The 19,881-nt window shown below is 55.4% G+C and overlaps 3 protein-coding genes across 10 annotated transcripts in view; 1 reads left to right on the top strand and 2 right to left on the bottom strand.

The window, feature by feature from the left end:
* Nucleotides 1-201: 201 nt before the first annotated feature.
* TTC16 (tetratricopeptide repeat domain 16) lies at nucleotides 202-12,559 on the top strand. Of its 5 annotated transcripts, XM_068551952.1 has the most exons (12): nucleotides 519-609; nucleotides 785-928; nucleotides 2,133-2,233; nucleotides 2,333-2,462; nucleotides 4,640-4,854; nucleotides 5,511-5,755; nucleotides 6,125-6,266; nucleotides 7,947-8,112; nucleotides 8,632-8,774; nucleotides 8,935-9,106; nucleotides 10,562-10,646; nucleotides 11,704-12,559. In XM_068551952.1, the coding sequence occupies exons 4-12, from the start codon at nucleotides 2,334-2,336 to the stop codon at nucleotides 12,423-12,425; spliced, it is 2,019 nt and encodes a 672-aa protein (XP_068408053.1). In that variant the 5' UTR covers nucleotides 519-609; nucleotides 785-928; nucleotides 2,133-2,233; nucleotide 2,333; the 3' UTR covers nucleotides 12,426-12,559. The 5 variants fall into 5 exon arrangements, with proteins under 5 accessions (XP_068408049.1, XP_068408053.1, XP_068408051.1 ...); XM_068551948.1 differs by lacking the exons at nucleotides 2,333-2,462; nucleotides 4,640-4,854 and having other exon boundaries at nucleotides 202-609; XM_068551949.1 differs by lacking the exons at nucleotides 519-609; nucleotides 785-928; nucleotides 2,133-2,233 and adding an exon at nucleotides 2,596-2,695 and having other exon boundaries at nucleotides 2,338-2,462.
* Nucleotides 12,496-16,740, bottom strand: TOR2A (torsin family 2 member A). Of its 2 annotated transcripts, XM_068551954.1 has the most exons (5): nucleotides 16,556-16,740; nucleotides 15,685-15,950; nucleotides 14,756-14,931; nucleotides 13,588-13,715; nucleotides 12,496-13,271 (listed from the first exon to the last, which is right to left on the bottom strand). In XM_068551954.1, the coding sequence occupies exons 1-5, from the start codon at nucleotides 16,704-16,706 to the stop codon at nucleotides 13,027-13,029; spliced, it is 966 nt and encodes a 321-aa protein (XP_068408055.1). In that variant the 5' UTR covers nucleotides 16,707-16,740; the 3' UTR covers nucleotides 12,496-13,026. The 2 variants fall into 2 exon arrangements, with proteins under 2 accessions (XP_068408055.1, XP_068408056.1); XM_068551955.1 differs by lacking the exon at nucleotides 13,588-13,715.
* Nucleotides 16,741-18,411: 1,671 nt separating this feature from the next.
* Nucleotides 18,412-19,881, bottom strand: part of SH2D3C (SH2 domain containing 3C) — a 30,580-nt gene continuing 29,110 nt past the window's right edge. For all 3 annotated transcript variants that reach the window (XM_068552356.1, XM_068552357.1, XM_068552358.1), the window contains one exon: nucleotides 18,412-18,963. In XM_068552356.1, the coding sequence (XP_068408457.1) occupies nucleotides 18,788-18,963 (176 nt within the window). In that variant the 3' untranslated portion in view covers nucleotides 18,412-18,787. The remainder of the gene's footprint in view (nucleotides 18,964-19,881) is intronic.

The raw sequence follows: 19,881 nt of genomic DNA, 5'->3' as shown, positions 1-19,881 counted from the left end.
GCTGTCGCTTGGTTCCAGAATGATCTGGGGCTTGACCAGGCTCCCTCACAGCACATTCCAAAGCCATGGGTGATTCCAGTGCCAAAGGGGACCCTACAGCGCATCTTTGGGACCAGCCAGGTGTTCCGGAACTTTGATGATATAAAACCAAAGGCTGCGGGGTTAACGGTGCCCCTCAAAGTCAGGGAGTAGTGAGTGATTACCTTGCCATGGGGTCCCAGGTTCCTACCCTGCACAGCCACTGACATGCTGTGCAGGCTTGGGCCAGTTACTCTCCCTCCCTGAGCTTCAGCGAGCTCAACTGTATAACAGGGCTCTTCCACCTCAGCAGATAAAAGGCTGCTGGCCCGGATGAGCTCCAAGAATGTCAGCCTCCTCTCCCTGGGTCTCTGTCTACCCCTCTTGTCTCCCTACCCAAGTCCCCCTCCTCCCAACCCATTCCCGAAGCCCCAGCTGTATGCTCTGGACTGGTCCCAAGTCAGGGCCAGCCCCTCCGCCTGTGCCCCCTGCCCCTGCAGCTACCATCGAGGCCATCAGTGCTTGGAGCAAGAAGACTGGGAGGTGGCGGTGCTGTTCTTCTCCCGCGGCCTCCACCTGGACTCCCAGCTGGTGAGGGGGACGGCCTGGGTGGGCACAGGCAGTTGCTGGCCCCGTGCTCACCCCTCACTGTCGCACCTGCCTGGCCCCTTCTCTCAGGGCCACCAAGTCCCTGTTGTAGCTGAGTGTCAAGCCTCAGGGCGGATTGTGGGGAGGGGAACGGCAGCCTGGGTCCCCTCTCCCACAGGTAGAATTCTATGCCTTGAGAGCCGAGGCCTACATCCAGCTCTGCGACTTTTCCTCGGCCGCCCAGAACCTTCGAAAGGCCTACTCCTCCCAGCCGGAGAACACGGACTACCTGGAGCGGCTCACCTTGGTGCTTTACCTGAAGGTGCCTGGGGCTGCCCCAGGCCCACACAAGGCCCCACCTCACACCCCGGCCTGCTGACTCTCCCTCCAGCTACGGGGGCTGTCCTGGTTCCTGAGACCAGCCCTGACTCCCTGGGGACCTTCGTGTCCCTGTGTCTATGTCCCCATCTGCTGCCCCGCTAATGACCTCTCCCGCCTCCTGTATTGGTTTACCACCAGGGCTGGGTACGGTTTTGCAGCTTTGTCCAGTAGAACTTCCTGCAGTAGTGACAATGATTACTGTCCCATCTGGTAGCCACTAGCCACGTGGAACTGTTGAGCCCTTGAAGTGTGGCGAGCGTGACTGAGGAACTAATTTTGAAATTGTATTTAATTTGAATTGATTTGAAATTACATAGCCACGGGAAGCAGGTGGCTATTGTATGGGGCAGCACAGGCCTGCAGTCCACAGGCTCTAAGCACTAAAAAGGTAAGAGTGCCCACCATTTGCAATGCAAAATAAAGATGATATTAAACCATAAAATCCCAACAAAGTCCTGATTTTTTTTCCATTTTGACAAATTGAATGCCTTTGTTTTTAATGTCAATAATTATTCAATTCTGAAAAAGAAACATTCTTAAAACCAGAATGTTGGGGTCCTGAGTCCAGTCCTGCTCTTGCTGTGTGACTTTGGGAAGGTCACTTCACCTCTCTGAGCCTCAGTTCTTTCATCTAAAAGGGGAATGTTAGCTAGTCCCAGTGAGATAAGTTCAGGTTTTTTGTTTTTTGGGGTTTTTTTTTTTTTTTTGGCTGCACCTGGGCAGCTTGCGGGATCTTCGTTCCCCGACCCACATCCTCGGCAGTGAAAGTGCCGAATCCTAACCACTGGACCACCAGGGAATTCCCTAGGTTCGAGTTCTTAATACAGGGCTTGGCACCTGGAGCCCTAGGCCAGGTGGGAGCCTGTTACTGTTAGATCTGCTGTTCTGGTCCACCTCCCAGATTTTCTCTATTTTTCCTTGTTCCTTTGTGTGTATTGCTGTCTCTCTGTCGTCAACTGTATATTTCTGTCTCCCCAGCTCTGGATCTCTCTCCATCTGTGTCTCTATCTCTTAAAGTCTCTCCCAGATCTAAAGGGCTCTGTCCCTGTCCCTTGTCATTCCACCTCAGTGCTGGCCATCCCTCAACTCGTGGGTGCTGCTAGGCTGGGGTCACAAGCAGAAGTGACTGCCCTCTGTGTCCTCAGGGCCAGTGCCTTTTCGAGCAACGCGCCTTTCTGGATGCGCTGAACGTCTTCTCTCAAGCCTCTGAGCTCCAGCCTGAGAAATTCTGCTTCCGTTATCGATGGTGAGTGCCCTGGCTGTCCTTGCTGGCCTTTGCCCCCCCGGCGTCCCCTTCCTTCCCCTCTCACCCAGTAGACAGAGCACCTTTGCCCTCTGCCCTCAGCATGGCCTGTCTCCTGGCCCTCAAACGGCATCGTGAATGCCTCTCATTCGTCACCAAGGAGGTGAAGCATGGCACCACCAATGCCGATGTCTACATCCTCCGGGCCAGGCTCTACAACTTCTTCCAGAAGGTAGAGCAGGGAGGGCAGGGCAGCGGGGTGGACCTCCTCCTTGTCTGGATGCTGAGATGACAGGAGGCGGCTGGGCTGTCGGCCAGCCCCGAAGCCACCTCCCCCAGTGTAGTGGGGGCCCTGTCCTCCCCAGGCAGAGGCCCCAACCGGCACTGGCCCAGTCGGGTAGTTGTTCCATCCTCACTCAGCCCTGTCTCTGTGCCAGGCCTGCGCCAGCCCCCAGAAACCACAAGGTGAGAGGCCTTTGCCATCCCTGCCCTCATGGAACTCACAGCCCAGGGGAGACGTCCCCAAGCGGATAATTACACAAAGGATGATTTCCCAATTGTGTGAAGCACCATCAGGGGCACCCAGGCTTCCCTTAGATATGAGACTTGGGGTCACAAGGGAGGAGGGACTGCAGGGATGAGAGAGCGATGGGCAGGGTCTTGTGAATCCAGGGGACTCTGACTTCTTCCTGGGGGGCAGCAGGAGCCTCAAAAGGGTGCTCCCTGGGGCAGTGGGCCTTAGAAAGAGCCTTCTGGCTGCCAGGGGGCATGTGGGCTGGGGGGAGGGGCAAGCCTGGAGGCCGGAAGCCGGGTACCATCCATCTGGATAGGAGTGGGGCTCGAGGAGGATGGCCATGAGGGTGGCAAGGAGGGGGCAAGTTCCACAGACCTTTGGAAGCAGGACCCGAAACTGACTTGCTAACGGCGGGGGGGGCGCGGTGAACATAAGGGAAAGGGAGGCATCCAGAACAATGCCTGGTGTTCCAGCTCGGCCTGAGTGCTTGGGGGTGGGGTGGGGGGAACGTCAGGAGGGGGTAAATGGGATGGGCCGGATTGGGCGGAGTGTCCTGGGGGTGTTGGAACCATGAGCCTCCCTATGCTGGGGGCTGGGCTTCTGTGTCCCACAGGTGACTCAGTGGGAGAGTCTCCTTCAAAGGTAGGAGACTAGTAATTATTATTATTATTTTTTTTAAAGATGCTGCTATTGCTCTTTTTTTTAATTTATATACATTTATTTATTTACTTTTGGCTGCATTGGGTCTTCGTTGCTGAGCACGGGCTTTCTCTAGTTGCGGCGAGCGGAGGCTACTCTTTGTTGCGATGTGTGGGCTTCTTTCGTTGTGGAGCACGGGCTCTAGGCACGTGGGCTTCAGTAGTTGTAGCATGTGGGCTCAGTAGTTGTGGCTCGTGGGCTCTAGAGCTCAGGCTCAGGAGTTGTGGCGTACGGGCTTAGTTGCTCCGCGGTATGTGGGATCTTCCTAGACCAGGGCTTGAACACGTGTCCCCTGCATTGGGAGACGGATTCTTAACCACTGCACCACCAGGGAAGTCCCGAGACTAGTAATTATTGATAATTATTTCTGATGGTTGGGATTTCAGCTGCTCCCTGCGATGCCTAAGCACATTCTAAGCACTTTACTCATGTTTATCTCTAAGGCTGGCAGTAACCCTTTGAGGTAGACACAACCCATTGCCCTCTTTTCACAGATGAGGAAACAGGTCCAGATGGTCTGGGTAACTTGCCCAAGGTCACAGTGGTGCTCCCCTTGAACTTAAGTCCATCTATTCCAAAGCCCTGCCCCAGCCTCGGCCATCTTCCCCCTCCCGACTTCCACTCACACCTGTTGTCTACACTGCCTCACTCACCCTCCAACCAGTTACCCTATAGGACATGGGGTGCTTGCTAAAACTGTTTGTTGACTGACTGACAGACCTGCTCACCCAGTGGAAGGTATTTGCCTAGGGATGTTTTCTGCTCATGCCCAGGGCTGAATCTGTTCTTCGTTAGAGTTGTCTTGGGCTTAAAGGTCAGGAGCGTTGGGGAGGGTGTACAGGGGAGTATAGGGAGGACACGACAGTCACAGTCAGGAGACCGCACCCTCCCCCCTCCTCAAGTGAGCCTTGCAGAAGTCCTGCAAGGAGGAGGCATCTGTAACCCCATTCTACAGCAGAAACCACTGAGGTGGACCTGGCTCACCTGAGGTCGTATCTAGAAAGGGGCCAGTAGGGGTGGAGCCTCAGATGGGATTTTCCCACAAAGCAATGCAGAGCCACTGAAGATGGGTGGCATGGTGCTGGCCTGCCCAGAGAAAGGCCCCTACAGGCCTGGAGGTCTGCCTCCCCACACTGAACAGGGCAGGGTTCAGCTTGGCCTGCACCCCAATGCCATCCCTGGCCCCCCAACTGCAGCCCAGCCTCTGCCATCGAGACCTACACAGTGCCTTGCTACTGGATCCCAAGCACCCACAGGCCAAGGTGCTGCTCAAGGTGATGGTGGGCCAGGCCCAAGAGGCACGCCAAGATGCCGGGATCCTGGCCGTGCAGGGCAAGCTGCAACATGCGCTGCAGTGTATCAACCGTGCCATCGAGAACAACCCTCTGGACCCCAGCCTCTTCCTCTTCCGGTACTGAGTGGGGAGATGCTGGTCTTGGGTCCCAGGCCCTGCCTTGCCTCAGATGTGCTGTGTGATCTCAGGAGAGCCCTTGACCCTCCCCAGGCCTCAGTTTCCCCATCTAGCCTCTAACAATCTTTCCCTACTCCCCATCGGGGGTCACAGGATCATGGGAGGTGGTCTCTGCTACTGCCTCTGGAGGAGGGGCAGGCCGCAGCCTGTTGAGCCTGGAATCCTGGACCCCCGGGCCTGCTGAGCAGTTTACACTGGCAGGCTCAGCCCAGCTCAGTGGACGAGGCTTGGGTTTGAATCTGGGCCACCCCACGAGGACCCACCACCTCATTCTGGGCCATTTCACTTCCTTGAGCCTGGGTTTTCTCATATAAGCAGTGGAGGTAAAATGTCCTGTGTACAAAAAGGCCTTAGCATAGAGGCTGGCACACACACACAGCTCCCAGAAAGAAAGAGGGAAGCTAGTTTTAAAGAAAAGTCAAATTACCAGTGACTAGCTGGCTATCTAAGTAGCAAAATCCAGGAGCCCCACAGGCCAAACTCAGTGCAAGAGGTGGGAGGCCCTCCCCCCAGGTCAGAGGGCCCAGAGCCGCAGCCTCTCTCTGGGACACCCCCGGTCGGTGGGGCACTTTGGCCCTCACGTCCCTCCCTCGTAGGGGCATCATGTACCGACGGCTCCGGGAGTTTGACTCCGCCGTGGAGGACTTCCTGAAGGCGTTGGACATGATGACCGAGCACCAGCAGGACCTGGTGCAGCAGGCGCAGCGCCAACTCCTGTTGGCCTACAACGACTTCGCGGTGCACTGCTACATGCAGGGCGCCTACCAGCAGGGGGTGCTGCTGCTCAGCAAGGCGCTCAAGGGCGAGCAGCGGGAGAAAGGCCTCTACATCAACCGCGGTGGTGAGTGGGGGCCGGGCAGCCCAGTGTGAGCCCCTTGCCCCTCCAAGGCCTGGGCTGGGCGCTTGAGGGCCCTGAGGGAGGGAGGAGGGAAGGAGGGAAAGCGGAGTCTCAGGGTCCCACGGACACACTTTGGGAAACGTTGCCTTAGACAATCTGGCTACAGCCCTTCAAAATGCTCGGCATCAGGCAGCTGGAAGAAGGTGGCCGGAGGCACAGAAAACCTCTGCAGGTGCCCGCGACCGCCCGCTGGTGTCATCCACCACCCGTTGCAGGCCCCGCCCCCTGGGGGTGGAGCCAGCTGGGCTGGGGCTCCTGGGCCCTGGGTTTGCGGGGCTCACTCAGCCCCCACCCCCGGCCCCTGGTCTCCAGATTGCTTCTTCCAACTGGGCAACCTGACCTTCGCTGAGGCGGACTACCAGCAGGCGCTGGCGCTGAGTCCGAAGGACGAGGGCGCTCACCTGCGCATGGGCCTGCTGCAGGAGAAGTTGGGCTTCTGCGAGCAGAGGAGCAGGTGCGCGCTGACTGTGGGTGGGGCGGGGCTGTGGGCGGGGCTGTGGGCGGGGCGGACCGGGCCGCAGGCGGGGCCAAAGAGTCTGGAGTGAAGCCGGTCGGCTGGGATCCTGGGGTCGAGATGCCTTTGCTCTCCCAGTTGTCTCCTAAATATCTATTTTATTTTTCAAGTTTTCTCTAAAAATCCTTCATTTTTTCTGCGAATATTGTTATGGTAATTAGACTTTTTATTAAAAAAACTTAAGTATTCAGTAACATAACTTAGAACATGAAAGTTCCTTCTAATATCTACCTCCCAACGCCTCCCCTTCCCCTGTAAGTTTGGTAAAGAGTCCTCCAGATTGATTTCTATGCATATGTTAACAATTGTTATCATTTTACAAAAGTGAGATCGTGCTAAGCTGATTTTTTTTAATAAGCTTATTTATTCATTTATTTATTTTTGGCTGTGTTGGGTCTTTGTTGCTGTGCGTGGGCTTTCTCTAGTTGCGGCGAGTGGGGCTACTCTTTGTTGCGGTGCACCGGCTTCTCATTGCGGTGGCTTCTCTTGTTGTGGAGCACAGGGTCTGGGCGCGTGGGCTTCAGTAGTTGTGGTGCAAGGGCTCAGTAGTTGTGGTGCACGGGCTTAGTTGCTCTGCAGCATGTGGGATCTTCCCGGACCAGGGCTCGAACCCGTGTGCCCTGCCTTAGCAGGTGGATTCTTAACCACTGCACCACCAGGGAAGTCCACTAAGCTGATTTTTGACTTGCTTTTTTACTCCCCATGGCAATTACGTATAGGAGACCTCATTTTCTTTTATTGCTTGCAAAGTATTCCATTGTGGAGGTACCACAATTAATTTCTTTAGACAGTAGTATGCTGATGAGTATTTGGGCTGTTTTCAGTTTTTTATTATAAATAATGCAGTAATGAGACCCAAGACATATGTTTTCATGCGTTCATACTAGTAATTCTGTAGTTAGATTGCTGGAAGTTAAATTGTTGGGTTAAGAAGTGTAAAAAATTAACATTTTAAAAGATAATACCCAATTGTTCTCCAAAAATAATGAACCAATATAAACTTCCCCCAGTAAAGGAAAGTCTTGGTTTCCCCAAACCTCCCTAGCCCAGGGTATTAAGACTGTTTTTCAACTTTGCTAATCGGGTAGGCAAAAAAAGGCTCTCTCGCAGCGGACTGACTTTGCATGTTTAAATTGTGATTGCAAGACAGCATCTTTCGTGCGTTTATTGGCCATTATGGCCTGCCCAAATCATTCGCCCATTTGCTCTTAAATTGTTCATTAAAAAAATTTTTTTTTGGTTATGTGTTCTTTGTAGGCTGGAAAATTAGCTTATCATCTGCCTTCTATGGCAAAATATTCTTCACTATTTACTGCTTTCTTTTGTGGTGTTTTTGCTACTCAATAATGGGATTTAACCATAGTCAAATTAATTTTTTCATTTTTAGCTGCTGGGTTTATGACATCTCAGAAAGGCCTTTCCTACTCCAGGATCATAAAAATGTCCACTTATGTTGGGATTTCACACTAACATTTAAGTGTTGGGTCCATCAAGAGGGGCGTGGTGGCAGGGAGCAGAGACCAGCCTGATTTTCCCCAAACTACCCACTGGGGTCCAGAAGCCTCCGTATCCTCCAGGTGGCCCAGCTCAGAGCACCCTGTGGCCTGCTGTGTCCTGCAGGCAGTTCCAGAAGGCAGAGAACCGCTTCTCAATGGCTATCCAGCACAATCCCCAGAAGCCCCAGTACTACCTGTACCGCGCCAGGAGCCGGCAGCTCACGCAGAACATTTTTGGGGCCCGCCAGGATGTTGCCACTGTCCTGCTTCTTGACCCCAAACAACCGAAGGTGTGTGCCTGCTGGGCCAGGAGGGTGGACTCCAGAGTCAGTACCTCTGGCCACCTAAAGATACTCCCTGTCCCTAAAAGAAACCTGGTTTCCTAGCAGTAATAACAGCTGCTAATGCTGGAGCATTTACGATGTGCCAGGCACTGTTCTAACCAGTTCAGCTTACATCACCCCATTTAACCCTCTTCAGTACCTACGAGACAGGTAACATTATCATCACCCCACAATTCATAGAGGGAAGAGGGTAAGGCTCAGAGAAGTCAGTTCCCTTGGCCCAGGTCATGGAGCTTGGAGGTCACACCCTTATCTGGCTGGCTGCAGAACCACTGGTCAGGCTCACCGTCAGCACTCCCTCACCGAATTGTTCCTTTCTCAAGATGTCCTAATAGTTCTGGGGCAGAAAGGTCCAGCCCTTTAAAAAACAACAATCTGTAAACCCTTCCTCTGCCAGGGCAGCACCACACCATCTGCCCCCTGTCCTGGCCCACACCTGACTCTGGTCACCCTCTTTCCTGGCAGCTGCTGCCACTGATGACCACCCTCTTCCCCGGCATGTCAGTGGAGGAGGTGCTTAACAGCCAGGTGGCCCACCTGGCCAGGCTGCAGCTGGAGCGGGTGGTGGAGCACAGCCTGCAGGCCGGCAGCCCTCAGGATATCGTGGGGTAAGTTTCTCCAGGAGGGCCCGCGGGCCCAGAGTCGGGGGACGGTTGGGGCTCAAGGCACCTCTGGCCCTAATCGCCTTCTCAGGCCGCTGTCCAGTCCTGGGGATGATGGGGTGAGTCAGGGAGGCCAACCCAGCGCTCTGGGGTCACGGCTTGTCAGGCAGCTCAAGGAGCGGGAACTAGAGCGCCAGAGGGCCCGGGCCCTGCAGCTTTCATGGAAGCTGGAGCAGCCTTTGTTCGAGACCTCCAAAGAGCTAGAGGCCACTCGCCAGTCCCTTCAGGCAAAGCCAGAAGGCCCAGAAGAAGAGGCCAAGTCCCCTGGGGAGAAGGAGGTAAGTGGGCTGTATGCCGGAGCCGGAGGTCCTTGAGGTCCAAGGTGGAATGTACCCCAAGTCAGGGCTGAGGGATGCACGCTGGCTAGAGGCTGGCTTCTGGGCCTGGCTCTGCCACCACTCAGATGTGTGACTTGGGCTGGGGACATCTCGCTGTGAGACAGAGAAGGTACCAGTAAGGGATACACCTGAAGGAGGGTGCGTGAGAATGTGGGCCCCTCACGGAGAGAGGCTTCCCACACTTTGTCCACATTCACCTTCATAAATTCCGCTGTGTGGACTGGCCACTTGTACCAGAATTTTCTTAATTCTTAAATTCATTTCTAAAATCTTTTCACTGAATGGAACATATAGAAAAGTACATGACTCATAAGCGAACTGTTCGATGGATTTTCACAAACTGAATACCCCCATGGCACCATTCTCCAGATCAAGAAAGAACACATTCCCAGTTCCCCAGAAGCCCCTCGTGCCCCCTTCCAGGCCCCTCCCTCAGCCCAGCACACCCCACAAGGCTGTCCTGATTCCTAACACCACAGACGAGCGTGCCTGTCCTTCACAACAGAGGACAAATGTGGCGCATGCCCCTTTGCTCTGGCTCCTTTCACCGAGCGTCCAAGTCTGTGAGATGCATCCAAGTTGACTGCTCCTTCTCATTGCTGGAGACAGTGCCATCCTGCGAATATCCTGCCGTTTATTTATCCACTCGACTGCTGATGGACAGCAAGTAAATTGTGTTCAAGGGAGACTTTAACCATCGAAGTAAACGGAGTGCCAGCATCCCTTGCCAGAAATGGGAAAGGCAAGCTCTACATTTTTCTAGCTCACATTAGGATACAAAAATACAGAACTTGGGTCTGTGTATGCCCTGAAGTCATCGTGGGGTCCCTGCTGAGTGCTCCGCAGCCCTGCCCGCTCCCGCATCGCATCTCACTCCCGCACATTTCCCGCAGCCTGCAAGTGCGACCAGCAGCCGAGAGCCGGGCCAAGAGCCTGGCCGCAGAGTCCCCCTGACTTGGATTCCAGCCCTGCTTCTCTGCCTCTTAGCCGAGTACCCAGGGCAGCTGCTTAGGCGTTTCCTGGTCCGGGAAATGGTAATGGCAGGCGAGTTCCCTCCCAGATGCGCAGGGAGATGAAACGTGGAGAAGGTCCTCAGTTTCTCACTAGCCATTCCCCGGACACAGCACTTCACAGTTCACAGAAGCCTATCCCACAATTGAACTAATTTGCATTTTGCAGATAGAGAGATGAGGCCCAAGAGCCTCTTGACACTGCTTTTCTCACGTGGCCACACCTGTCTAACCTGGCCACGCCCCTTCCTGTCCAGTCAACCTCTCCATGTCCCCATCCAGCCCTAACCTGCGACCCTTGAGGAGCTCTAAGCGGCTGGACTTACAGAGCTGCGGCCACTGTGACCGTGCAGCCTGTGATCATGCAGCCTGTCTCTTGCCCTAGGAGAAGCTGGAGCCTGGTCCCAGCAAGGAGAGGTCCCTGACCGACAGCTACATCAGCCAGACCTCTTCAGGCTCCATCTTGGGCTGTAAGTCCCCCTGCTCCTGCCAGACCTGAGTGAGCCGACGCAGCAGGGAGGGCAAAGGTCAGGGGTCAGGGACTCCCAGGCCTGAGTGTGAATTTGGGCTCTGCTGTCACAGCTGTGTGAGTGCGGAGTGGGAGGAATCATCCCAGCTTTGCGGGGGGCACAGGGAGCCCTCAGGGATGCCCAGCACACAGCCTGCGAGGCCGGCTCTCACCGCGAGGCGCTTCACAGTTGCTGCCTGCTCCACCCTCATTCCCCGCTCAGGCCTGTCTCTCTTCTCTCTGCCCCCTTGGCCTCTCCCTGAAATAAGCCCACGAAGCCTGTGCACGTCCAGGGGGCTTTTACCCTCAATTCTGAAAGGTGCCAGCGTGGAGGGGACAAAAGTAAAAAACGCAAGAATGCTGCTCTGGGTCCCAGGGGCAGCCATGGGCAGTCCAGGGAGGGACGGGAGTAGCAGCGGCCAGCCGCCTTCCTGCCATTCAGCAAATGCGTTGAGCGTCCTAGGGCCAGGCCTGTGCTGGACACTGGTTACAGGCATGAATGGCACAGTCGTTGCCCCAGGGAGCTCTTGGTCCTGAAGGGAAGGAGGCACACAGGTAAACAGATACCAGGACAGTGTAGCCATACTATGGAGGGGAGTCCTGAGGGCTCTGGGTGCATTTAGCTCCCTTTGGGGGGTCAGGAAGGGCTTCCAGGACCCAGGGGAAGAGCGGTAGCCAAGTGTGCGCAGGGTGGAGCGGGGGGAACTGCTGCAGGCAGGGGGCCAGGGCCCTGCAGGCTGTTGGCTGTGGCTGGAACGCAGAGGGCAAGAGGCAGGCAGCAGAGTGGAGGCCAGTGCTGGGCGAGTGGGGTCCTTTGTATCTCCCCCTTATCTTACGGCCCTGACCCACCTGCAGGGCTCAGGGTGCCAGGAGGGCTAGGTTGCCGTGAGCTGGCAGGCCTTCCCCTTGGCCATGCAAGTCCTCTGGGACGTAGGCAAGGGTGAGGCCTAGAAGTCTCCCTTTCCTGGCACTGTCTGGGGAAGGCGGCCTGACAGCTTCTCTTGACATATCCTTTCCAGTCAGGACCACGTCCACCTCAGAGACGGAGACGTCCACTGTCTGCCAGGAATACGGGAGCACTTCGACCACTGTTGTGACATTCTCTGACTCTTCACTGCTAAGGACACAATCCTCAGACTTGGGGGACAAGAGGGAAGACCTAAGCCTGAGCCACAGCCCCAGAAAAACCAAGTCCACCCCAGGCCACAGCCAGAGGCCCAGCGAGCCCGAGGCCATCCAGGTCCAGAGCCAGAGGCCCAGCAGGACCGAGGCCATCCGGGTCCAGAGCCAGAGGCCCAGCAGGACCGAGGCCATCCGGGTCCAGAGCCAGAGGCCCAGCAGGACCGAGGCCGACCAGGTCCACAGCCAGAGGCCCAGCAGGACTGAGGCCATCCGGGTCCAGAGCCAGAGGCCCAGCAGGACCGAGGCCGACCAGGTCCAGAGCCAGAGGCCCAGCAGGACCGAGGCCGCCCTGAGCCAGAGGCCCAGCAGGACCAAGCCCGCCCAGGTCCAGAGCCGGAGGCCCAGCAAGACCGAGGCCACTCGGAGCCGGAGGCCCAGCGGGACTGAGGCCACCCAGGGCTCAAGGCAGAGGCTCAGAAAGGCCAAGGGCGCCCATGGCCAGAGCTGGAGACCCAGAAAGGCTGGTGCCACCCAGGACTGGAGCTGGAGACTGATCCAAAGTCCCAGCAACACGCAGACCACCCAGGGCCTGAGACAGAACCCCAGCCCCGGCAGTTAGGCTGCTCTCTGAAGGGGCCGCTCAGCAAAGCAGTCTCCTCCAGAGCAATCAGAACCTCAGCCAACATCCCTCTGGTCCCATGGCTAAATTTATTGTATTTGTTCTCTTCTTTTACAAAATTAAAAACTTGAAAAGCCCAGCCCAAGTGGCAACTTGAGTCCCTCTGTTTCCAGAGGCAGAAGTCTCAGCCTGGCTTTACGATACTGGGACATAGGGTGTGGGGTGGAGGGTAGGGGTGTGGTGCCTGAGCCAGGGCCGAGACCAAAGAAGGAGGGAGCAGCCACGAGCCACCGTCCCTGAGTTAAAATTCACATTTTAAGAAGGCTCAGGCTGGAGGGTGAGGTCAAGGCTCATTGAAGTTCTGGGGTGACCAGCGGTTTCCCTGAGGAAGGAAGCAAAGGCCAAGATGCCCTCAGACCAGTGAAGAGGCCAGGGCCTGCCCTGGCCTTCTGTTTCATGGCCTAGCCAACAGCCCTCCTCATCTTCCTATTGTGCTCTGGGTCCCAGGAGGCACAGGACAAGGGACCCTGTGGCAGAGGCCCCGGGGCTATTCCTTCACAGCCTGGCCAGGTAGAGGAAGACAAGGATGCTGCCTGGAGAGTCAGAGGAAGAAGGTGATTCGGGAAGCCACAGTCTTGCAGCCATTGGAGGAAAAGAGCTGCTCGTCCTCAGGGAAGAAGGTGGTGCTGTCCAGCACAGCCTGGACGACCTCATCCCTTGGCTCCAGGCCTACCTGGGCCAGCTCGTTGAGCACACAGTGCTGCACATGGTGCCTCTGGAGAGGTAGGAAGGGCACCAGGGCGTCCAGGAGATGCTCTTCCATGATGCCCGAGCGCCAGAAGCCATCTGCAGGAAGGAGCGATGGGAAGAGGCAGTGCTTCACGGGGATCAGCTGGGGCCTGTCCACCCCCAAAGGAAGGAAGTGCAGGAACGGGGCTGGTCTTAATCCTCCCAGCCACCTTCCAGGTGCTGGGCTCGGGGAGGCTGTCTGCCAGCCCAGAGCGCCAAAGCCTGGGCTGGGAAGTACCGGGTCAGGGGGCAGAGCATCAGACCTGGGAGAGCCTGGCCCACCCCAGGGAGCCCAGCCCATCCCTCCATGTGATCTGGGCGTGAGACCTCAGCCTGGAAACCACCCTGGGGTGGGGTCCTTGGCCGAACTCACGGTTCGGGTTGTCCAGCACGGCCTGGGAGATAACCGGCTCCAGCTCCTGCAGGCGAATCTCCTCGCGCTCCCGGCGGCTGCGCCATGCCTCCAGCACCACCTGGTTGATCTGCTCACCGCCAGTGTTGCTAAAAACCACGGGGGACGCAAACAGTGAGGACAGGATGTGGCCCTTGCTTCCCACGTGCCACCTAACGTGACCTGAGCCTGGGGGCCCAGCTCAGTGCTGGCAGGAGCCAAGCCCACTCAAAACACCCCGGGAACCACTTCCCCTCTCCGGAGCTTGTGCCCTTAACCATGACCCCTGGAAGTTCGGCTATATGTGTCATGCACTTTACAGTTTATAGAACACTTTCAGGTCCCTTACCGACTTTCCCTCACCCAGCCTCTAGGAGGACAGTGGGGCATTAAGATTGACCCTGTTGTTCAGAAGAGGAGGTGGGAGCTCAGAGAGGTGAAGCGTTTTGCCTGAGGAAACAAAGCTAGGACTCCTAGAGGTGGGACTGAAACTCTAGTCCTGTTTTTCCCAGGCCTGTGTCCTCTTGGGCACAAAAGAGGGAAAACTCTTAACCCAGCAGGGCTCCGCAAAGAAATAAGGATTAAGAGACTGAGCCCAGGGAACACTGGGCAGTGGTTAAGAACCTGCCTGCCAATGCAGGGGACACGGGTTTGGGCCCTGGTCCGGGAAGATCCCACATGCCGCGGAGCAGCTAAGCTCGTGCGCCACAATTACTGAGCCTGCGCTCTAGAGCCCGCGAGCTGCAACTACTGACCCCGCGCCTAGAGTCCGTGCTCCACAACAAGAGAAGCCACCGCAGTGAGAGGCCCGCACACCGCAACAAAGAGTAGCCCCTGCTCGCCACAAATAGAGAAAGCCCGTGCGCAGCAACAAAGACCCAACGCAGCCAAAAATAAATAAATAAATAAATAATTTAGTTATTTATTTATTTAAGAGAGAGAGACTGAGCCCAGAATGGGCTTTGAGAATGTCAAAGGGAAGTCAACCACCTTGAATGACAGTGTCACCAGTGAGGGTGTGGGGGACTTTGGGAAAGCCCAGTGGGCCCGGGGGGAACAGTATTCTGCTATGGGACCACAGGCCAAGACTGGAGAGCTGAGACCTCTGATGAGTGTCCCTGCACCCTGCCCGCTGCAAAGCTGGCCCCACCTGATGAAGATGAAGATGGCTTTGCGATAGTTGGTCCCATAGACAACCCAGGAGGGGCCCAGGAAAGGTCTCAGGACCTCTATCAGGCCTGGGGCCAGCTCGTCCATCTCATCGAAGAGGAAGAGAGAGCGGCTGCAGGCAGTGAGGTTTCCCTGGACCCAGCTCTTCAGGTCCTTCTGTGGGAGAAAGGCAAGGGTATGAGGGGGCCTGGAGATGCTCCCCCAATCCCAGATTTCTTCCCAAAGCAAGAATTAATCTCCTTCCCAGGAAGCTATGGTCTCCCAGAGAGTACCAATCCCTTAATGGGACTGATGGTGAAACTGTGGCCCACAGAGGGGCAGAGACTTGTCCAAGCTCACACAGCAAGTCAGCAAGAAAACAGGGACTCAGACCCAGGCCTCTCACCTGCCTTTTCAGGGCTCCTTCCCCGACACCTACTGCTTTCTAAAAAAGGGGATGGCTCCTTCCTGCTCCCTGAACATTCCCAACAGAGTTGACAACTGAAACAGATTAGCCTGGAAAGTACCTTGCAATCAACAACAACAGTAGTAAGAGCTAATTGGATTTCCTGAGTGCTTACTCTGAGCCTCAAATTGGGGCTAAGGGCTTTACAGAGAGAAGATAATGCAGACTGTCTGGCAAAGGTAAATGCTCAATAAATAACACCTGCAATTCTATAATCCCACATCCCTCACAACAACCCTGGCAGGTAGGTGCCATTACTGGCCCCCAGGAATTAAATCAAGAACTCCCTGCTGGGTGGTACCACCCCAAGCTTTGTTCAGGGTGGGTCCTGAAGGGTGAGGCTTCAACTGGCTGTGTGGCCTGGAGCAAGTGATTCCCCTCTCTGGGCTCAGGATTCACTCCTTCCCTAGGGTCCAGCACTCCACAGTGCAGGTGGATGGTGGTCCAGGACAAAACCAGCCTACCTTGTAGCGCTCCAGGTGGCCGGGGTGGGGGAAGTGGATGACCGGGGAAAAGCGGTGCACATGGGGGCTGCGGAGACCACCCCGGAAGAGGTAGTGTGCCAGCAGGGAGCTGACATAGGACTTGCCGGTGCCAGTCCAGCCATGCAGAGAGAGGACCAGTGGCTTGGTGGGGGCTGGATCCTGCACGAAGGCCTTCAGTGCCTTCACCACCAGCGCCCTGGCCAAATGCTGGCCCACCAGGTGCTGCGCCAGGTCACACTCCAGACCTAGGGCCACAAGAAGGACAGTGTCAGAGCTGAGGACACACCCGCCACGGAAGAGGTCCAGGAGGGAAGTCATGTCTGGAACCTGGTCTGGGGATCCGCGTTCTGGGACGTTTTTACAGGCTGTCTGCGGAAAGGAGTGCGGCCCTTGGGGTCTCGGCCTCAGGAGTCACCCTCAGGCCTGACTCAGCTCAGCAGCGCCCCCACCAGATGGCCCTCTGGGTTGCGCTCAGCCCTAAGTGGGCGCGAGCTGTCAAGAGGGTCTGCCCAAGACTCCCGCCCATCTCCAAGGCAGGCTTCTTCCTTGACGGCCAGTCCAGTGCGGAGGTCTAAACTTCCCCCCAAGGCCCTGCTGTCAAAGGCCTCTCTCCATCCTGGCAGGGCTCTGCCTGGACCCCAAACAGGCATCCCCAAACCCTCGCCCCAAGTCCCGTGCCCCAGGCTCTCAGGGTCCCTCAACGCCGGGCCCACTTCCGGCCCTGGCCGTCCGGAAGTCTGGGGGTCACACCCTCGGTTCTACTCTCCAGGTCCGGCCCCGGCGCACCCCCGGGGTCCGAGGGCTCCCCGGTCCGCCGGCCGCTCCGGTCCGGGCGCCCGCGGCTGCTCACCCTGGAAGTCGGGCCGGAAGTCACATTCACAGAAGGCGCCGAAGTTGCATCGCAGCGAAGTCAGGTCCCAGGCGGCGGCCGCGGCCGAGACCAGCCCGAGCAGCCCGAGGAGCGAGCCCCACGGCCAACAGCCGCGCCTCACAGCCGCCATCCGGGTGAGACCGGAGCTGGGTCTGCGGCCGCCAACCTCCTCTCCCGAGAACTACAACTCCCAACATGCATCGCTCCGCGGCAGCCATCGCCTGTGGCCTACAACTCCCGGCTCCCTTCTCTCCCCTCTCAAAGGCCTGCCCGGTCGTCCCGCTGCAGGCCCGGAAGGTGGCCTCCAGGGGGAGCCCGCGAACCGTCCAAGCCAGGACTGCGGGCTGAGTTTCCATGGCCACGGTAACTAGGGGACCATCACAGTAGCTCCGAAAGAATAATAAATGAAGGATTATGACCACAAAGGGTGACGTAATAATTGTAGCAAAAACTTGTGCGGCACCTTACACCTTGCAAAACACCTTTTCTGTGCTCTTTTTTTTTCTTTTATATGATAAAAGAGCGCTAATAGCTTTTGGTGAGCACCTACTATGTACCGTTAACGTTAGGTGCCTTATATATCTTATGATAACAGTACCTGTCATATAGAGGAATGGTGATATTTCAGTGAGGTACAGGCACGTGAAGTGTTTTGTTTCACAAAGTAATCAATAAATGATCACTGAAAATACATTATGGGACTTCCCTGGTGGTCCAGTGGTTAAGACTCCGCGCTTCCACTGCAGGGGGCGCGGGTTCGATCCCCGGTCGGAGAAGTAGGATCCCGCATGCCGCATGGAGCGACCAAAAAAAAAAAAAAAAAAAATCCATTATGTATGAAACATGGCAGTCCCTTACCTAGCAGCTACTATGCATTAAGTGCTTTAACAGCAACCCAAAGGGGTCAGTTCTGTTACTGTCCCCATTTTATTGAGGAGGAACTTAGGGCCCAACAGGTTAAGCCCCTTATCCAATGCCACCCAGCTAGTAAACTGAACCCAAGTCTGGCTGCTGCCAAAGATCTAATGCACTGTGGTATCCATCCTCTCTTGGTCAAAGGATTCATAAGGTAAAGGACCCCAGACGTTTCAAATTCAGTGAACAGGCTCCCCAGGCCTCCAGCCTGGCCTGGAATCATGCTGATCCACATTGCCTACCTCCCCTACCCATGAAATCAAGACAACTGCCTTCATGGCCCTCCTCAAAGATTTCTTGCCTCACCCACCTGACACACACACACACACACACACACACACACACGAAGACTTCCGGGGCCACGTTTCAAAACTTGAAAAGAAATTAGTAGTTCCCACTGTTGAGAAAAGGAAAGAACTCCAGGTGAGGACACCCAGGTTCCAGCCTTCCTGATTGTGCTGCTGTGACCCAGGGCAAGTCCCTTCTCCCTCCAGTTCTGTTTTCCTAAGGGGAGCTGGAATCTTAGATTGCATAAAGCCCTTCCACCCAAACATCTAGGATCCTGGGTTGTACATTTGCGGGATGCTTTGCTGTGGCTCCTGGAGCAGCGAATGCGGAAGGAGCAGGGCAGGTCAGCATTTCTCCTACTGGTTGGAATTAGCTGTTTATCTCCCCTCTGGTCTGTGAGCTCCCCCAGGACAGGGACTGGGTTTTAAGAATTGGCTGTAACTCTGGCTCCTGGTACAATCTGGAATGTTTCAAGTGCTAAATAAGTATTTGTTGAATGAATTTTTCCACCTTTCACCTGAGAAAAGACGCTTCCTTCTACCCCAAAGCCCCCTGAGAGACAGAAGAAAGAGTCATAAAAGTTTATTATATGAAAGAAAGAACACGGCTTCTGTACATCTATTTACAGAACAGACAGATGTATTTACAGCCAGAGGGAGGCCTTGGTGTCAGTGAGGGGGCGGGGGCAGGTACCTGGAGAAGAGTGAGGAGGTGTGAGAAGCCTCCCGTGGCTCAAATACAGGGCACCTCAGCAGGAAGGGGAGAGGCAGAAGCTGGAGGGAGAAACAGGGGTTCCAGTTCTTCCTGAAGGAAAACTTGGTGAGTGAGTAGCAGGTGGGATGGAGCCCAGAGTCCACGTAGGACCCTGGAGGTGCAAGGGAGATCCTGGAGTTGAACCCAGAACGTTCTCGGGCTGATCACAGTGTCCCTGGGGTGCTCTGGGGAAAGGTCTGTGCCCTTCTGTCCCTGTTGCTGCCCGCAGCTGCAGAGGGGAAGGGTCTATGGGGGTCACAGCTCGCTGGAGCGGATGGCAGGCTCCAGTTTGTGGGACAGGGCAGTGAGGACCTTGTCGAACTTCTCATAGCGCCGGGCCTGGCTGCTGCTGGCGCCCTGGCTGCCCCAGAGGAGGCGCATCTGGAACTCGGTGCTGAACACCTCGAGGAGCTCTGGCTGGGCCTGGAACCCTGCAGGGTGGGGCACAGGGGTCAGGGCACCACCATCCAGCTGCGGAGGCTGGGACTCCCGCTCGGAGCCACCACATGCCTCAGGGCCTCATAGCAAGGGACCTCCCCCCACCTCCACCAGGGATCCCACAAGGTTCGCTGATGAACATGACCAAGCAGTTTAGCACCCAGTCTTTGTCCTACTATTTGCAACATATAATTTTAAAATGACTAGAAGATAAAATATTAAAATTAATTTGGGGGGGGAGATTTTTCTTTTCTCTTTTGTATTTTTCTGTAAATTCCAAAATTCTTCCTAAGAAATGTATATACATTTTATAAGTAAATGTAAAAAAATAGTTTCTTTTTTGTCCTCTCTGAAGAAGAAAGGCAGGAAAGACATATGCCAGATGCTCACAGCATTTACCTCCAGGTAACTGTTGGTGATTTGTTTTATCTTGGTTTTGCTCAGCTGTTATTTCCAATTGGTCTACAGAGAACTTTTGTGACTTAAATACTGCCTAGAGAAGTAAAAGGTGGATTATCTGAAGACATTATCTCTCTGCTCCTTCCACAAGGAGGAGTTCTACTTTTTTTTTAATTAATTAATTTTATTTTATTTATTTTTGGCTGTGTTGGGTCTTTGTTGCTGTGCGCGGGCTTTCTCTAGCTACGGTGAGCGGGGGCTACCCTGCGTTGCGGTGTGCGGGCTTCTCATTGCGGTGGCTTCTCTTGTTGTGGAGCACGGGCTCTAGGTGTGCGGGTTTCAGTAGTTGTGGCTCGCGAGCTTAGCTGCTCCGCGGCACGTGGGATCTTCCTGGACCAGGGCTCGAACCCGTGTTCCCTGCATTGGCAGGTGGATTCTTTTTTTTTTTTTTAATTTTTATTTATTTATTTATTTTATTTATTTATTTATTTATTTATTTATTTATTTATGGC

Source organism: Eschrichtius robustus, chromosome 10, assembly GCF_028021215.1.
Source record: "Eschrichtius robustus isolate mEscRob2 chromosome 10, mEscRob2.pri, whole genome shotgun sequence".
Lineage (NCBI taxonomy): Eukaryota > Metazoa > Chordata > Mammalia > Artiodactyla > Eschrichtiidae > Eschrichtius > Eschrichtius robustus.
This window is presented reverse-complemented; position numbering and strand designations above follow the sequence as displayed.

Bases quoted from the DNA above. Each gene is read 5' to 3' on its own strand.
- TTC16 (XM_068551948.1), top strand. From the start codon at position 352: ATGAGCTCCAAGAATGTCAGCCTCCTCTCCCTGGGTCTCTGTCTACCC. The intron at 2,234-5,510 runs GTGAGTGCCCTG...CCTCCCTCGTAG, and splicing joins TTCTGCTTCCGTTATCGATG to GGGCATCATGTACCGACGGC. The intron at 8,113-8,631 runs GTGTGTGCCTGC...CTTTCCTGGCAG, and splicing joins TTGACCCCAAACAACCGAAG to CTGCTGCCACTGATGACCAC.
- TOR2A (XM_068551954.1), bottom strand. From the start codon at position 16,706: ATGGCGGCTGTGAGGCGCGGCTGTTGGCCGTGGGGCTCGCTCCTCGGG. The intron at 15,951-16,555 runs GTGAGCAGCCGC...TTGTGGCCCTAG, and splicing joins CTTCCGGCCCGACTTCCAGG to GTCTGGAGTGTGACCTGGCG. The intron at 13,272-13,587 runs GTGAGTTCGGCC...TCCTTCCTGCAG, and splicing joins CGTGCTGGACAACCCGAACC to ATGGCTTCTGGCGCTCGGGC.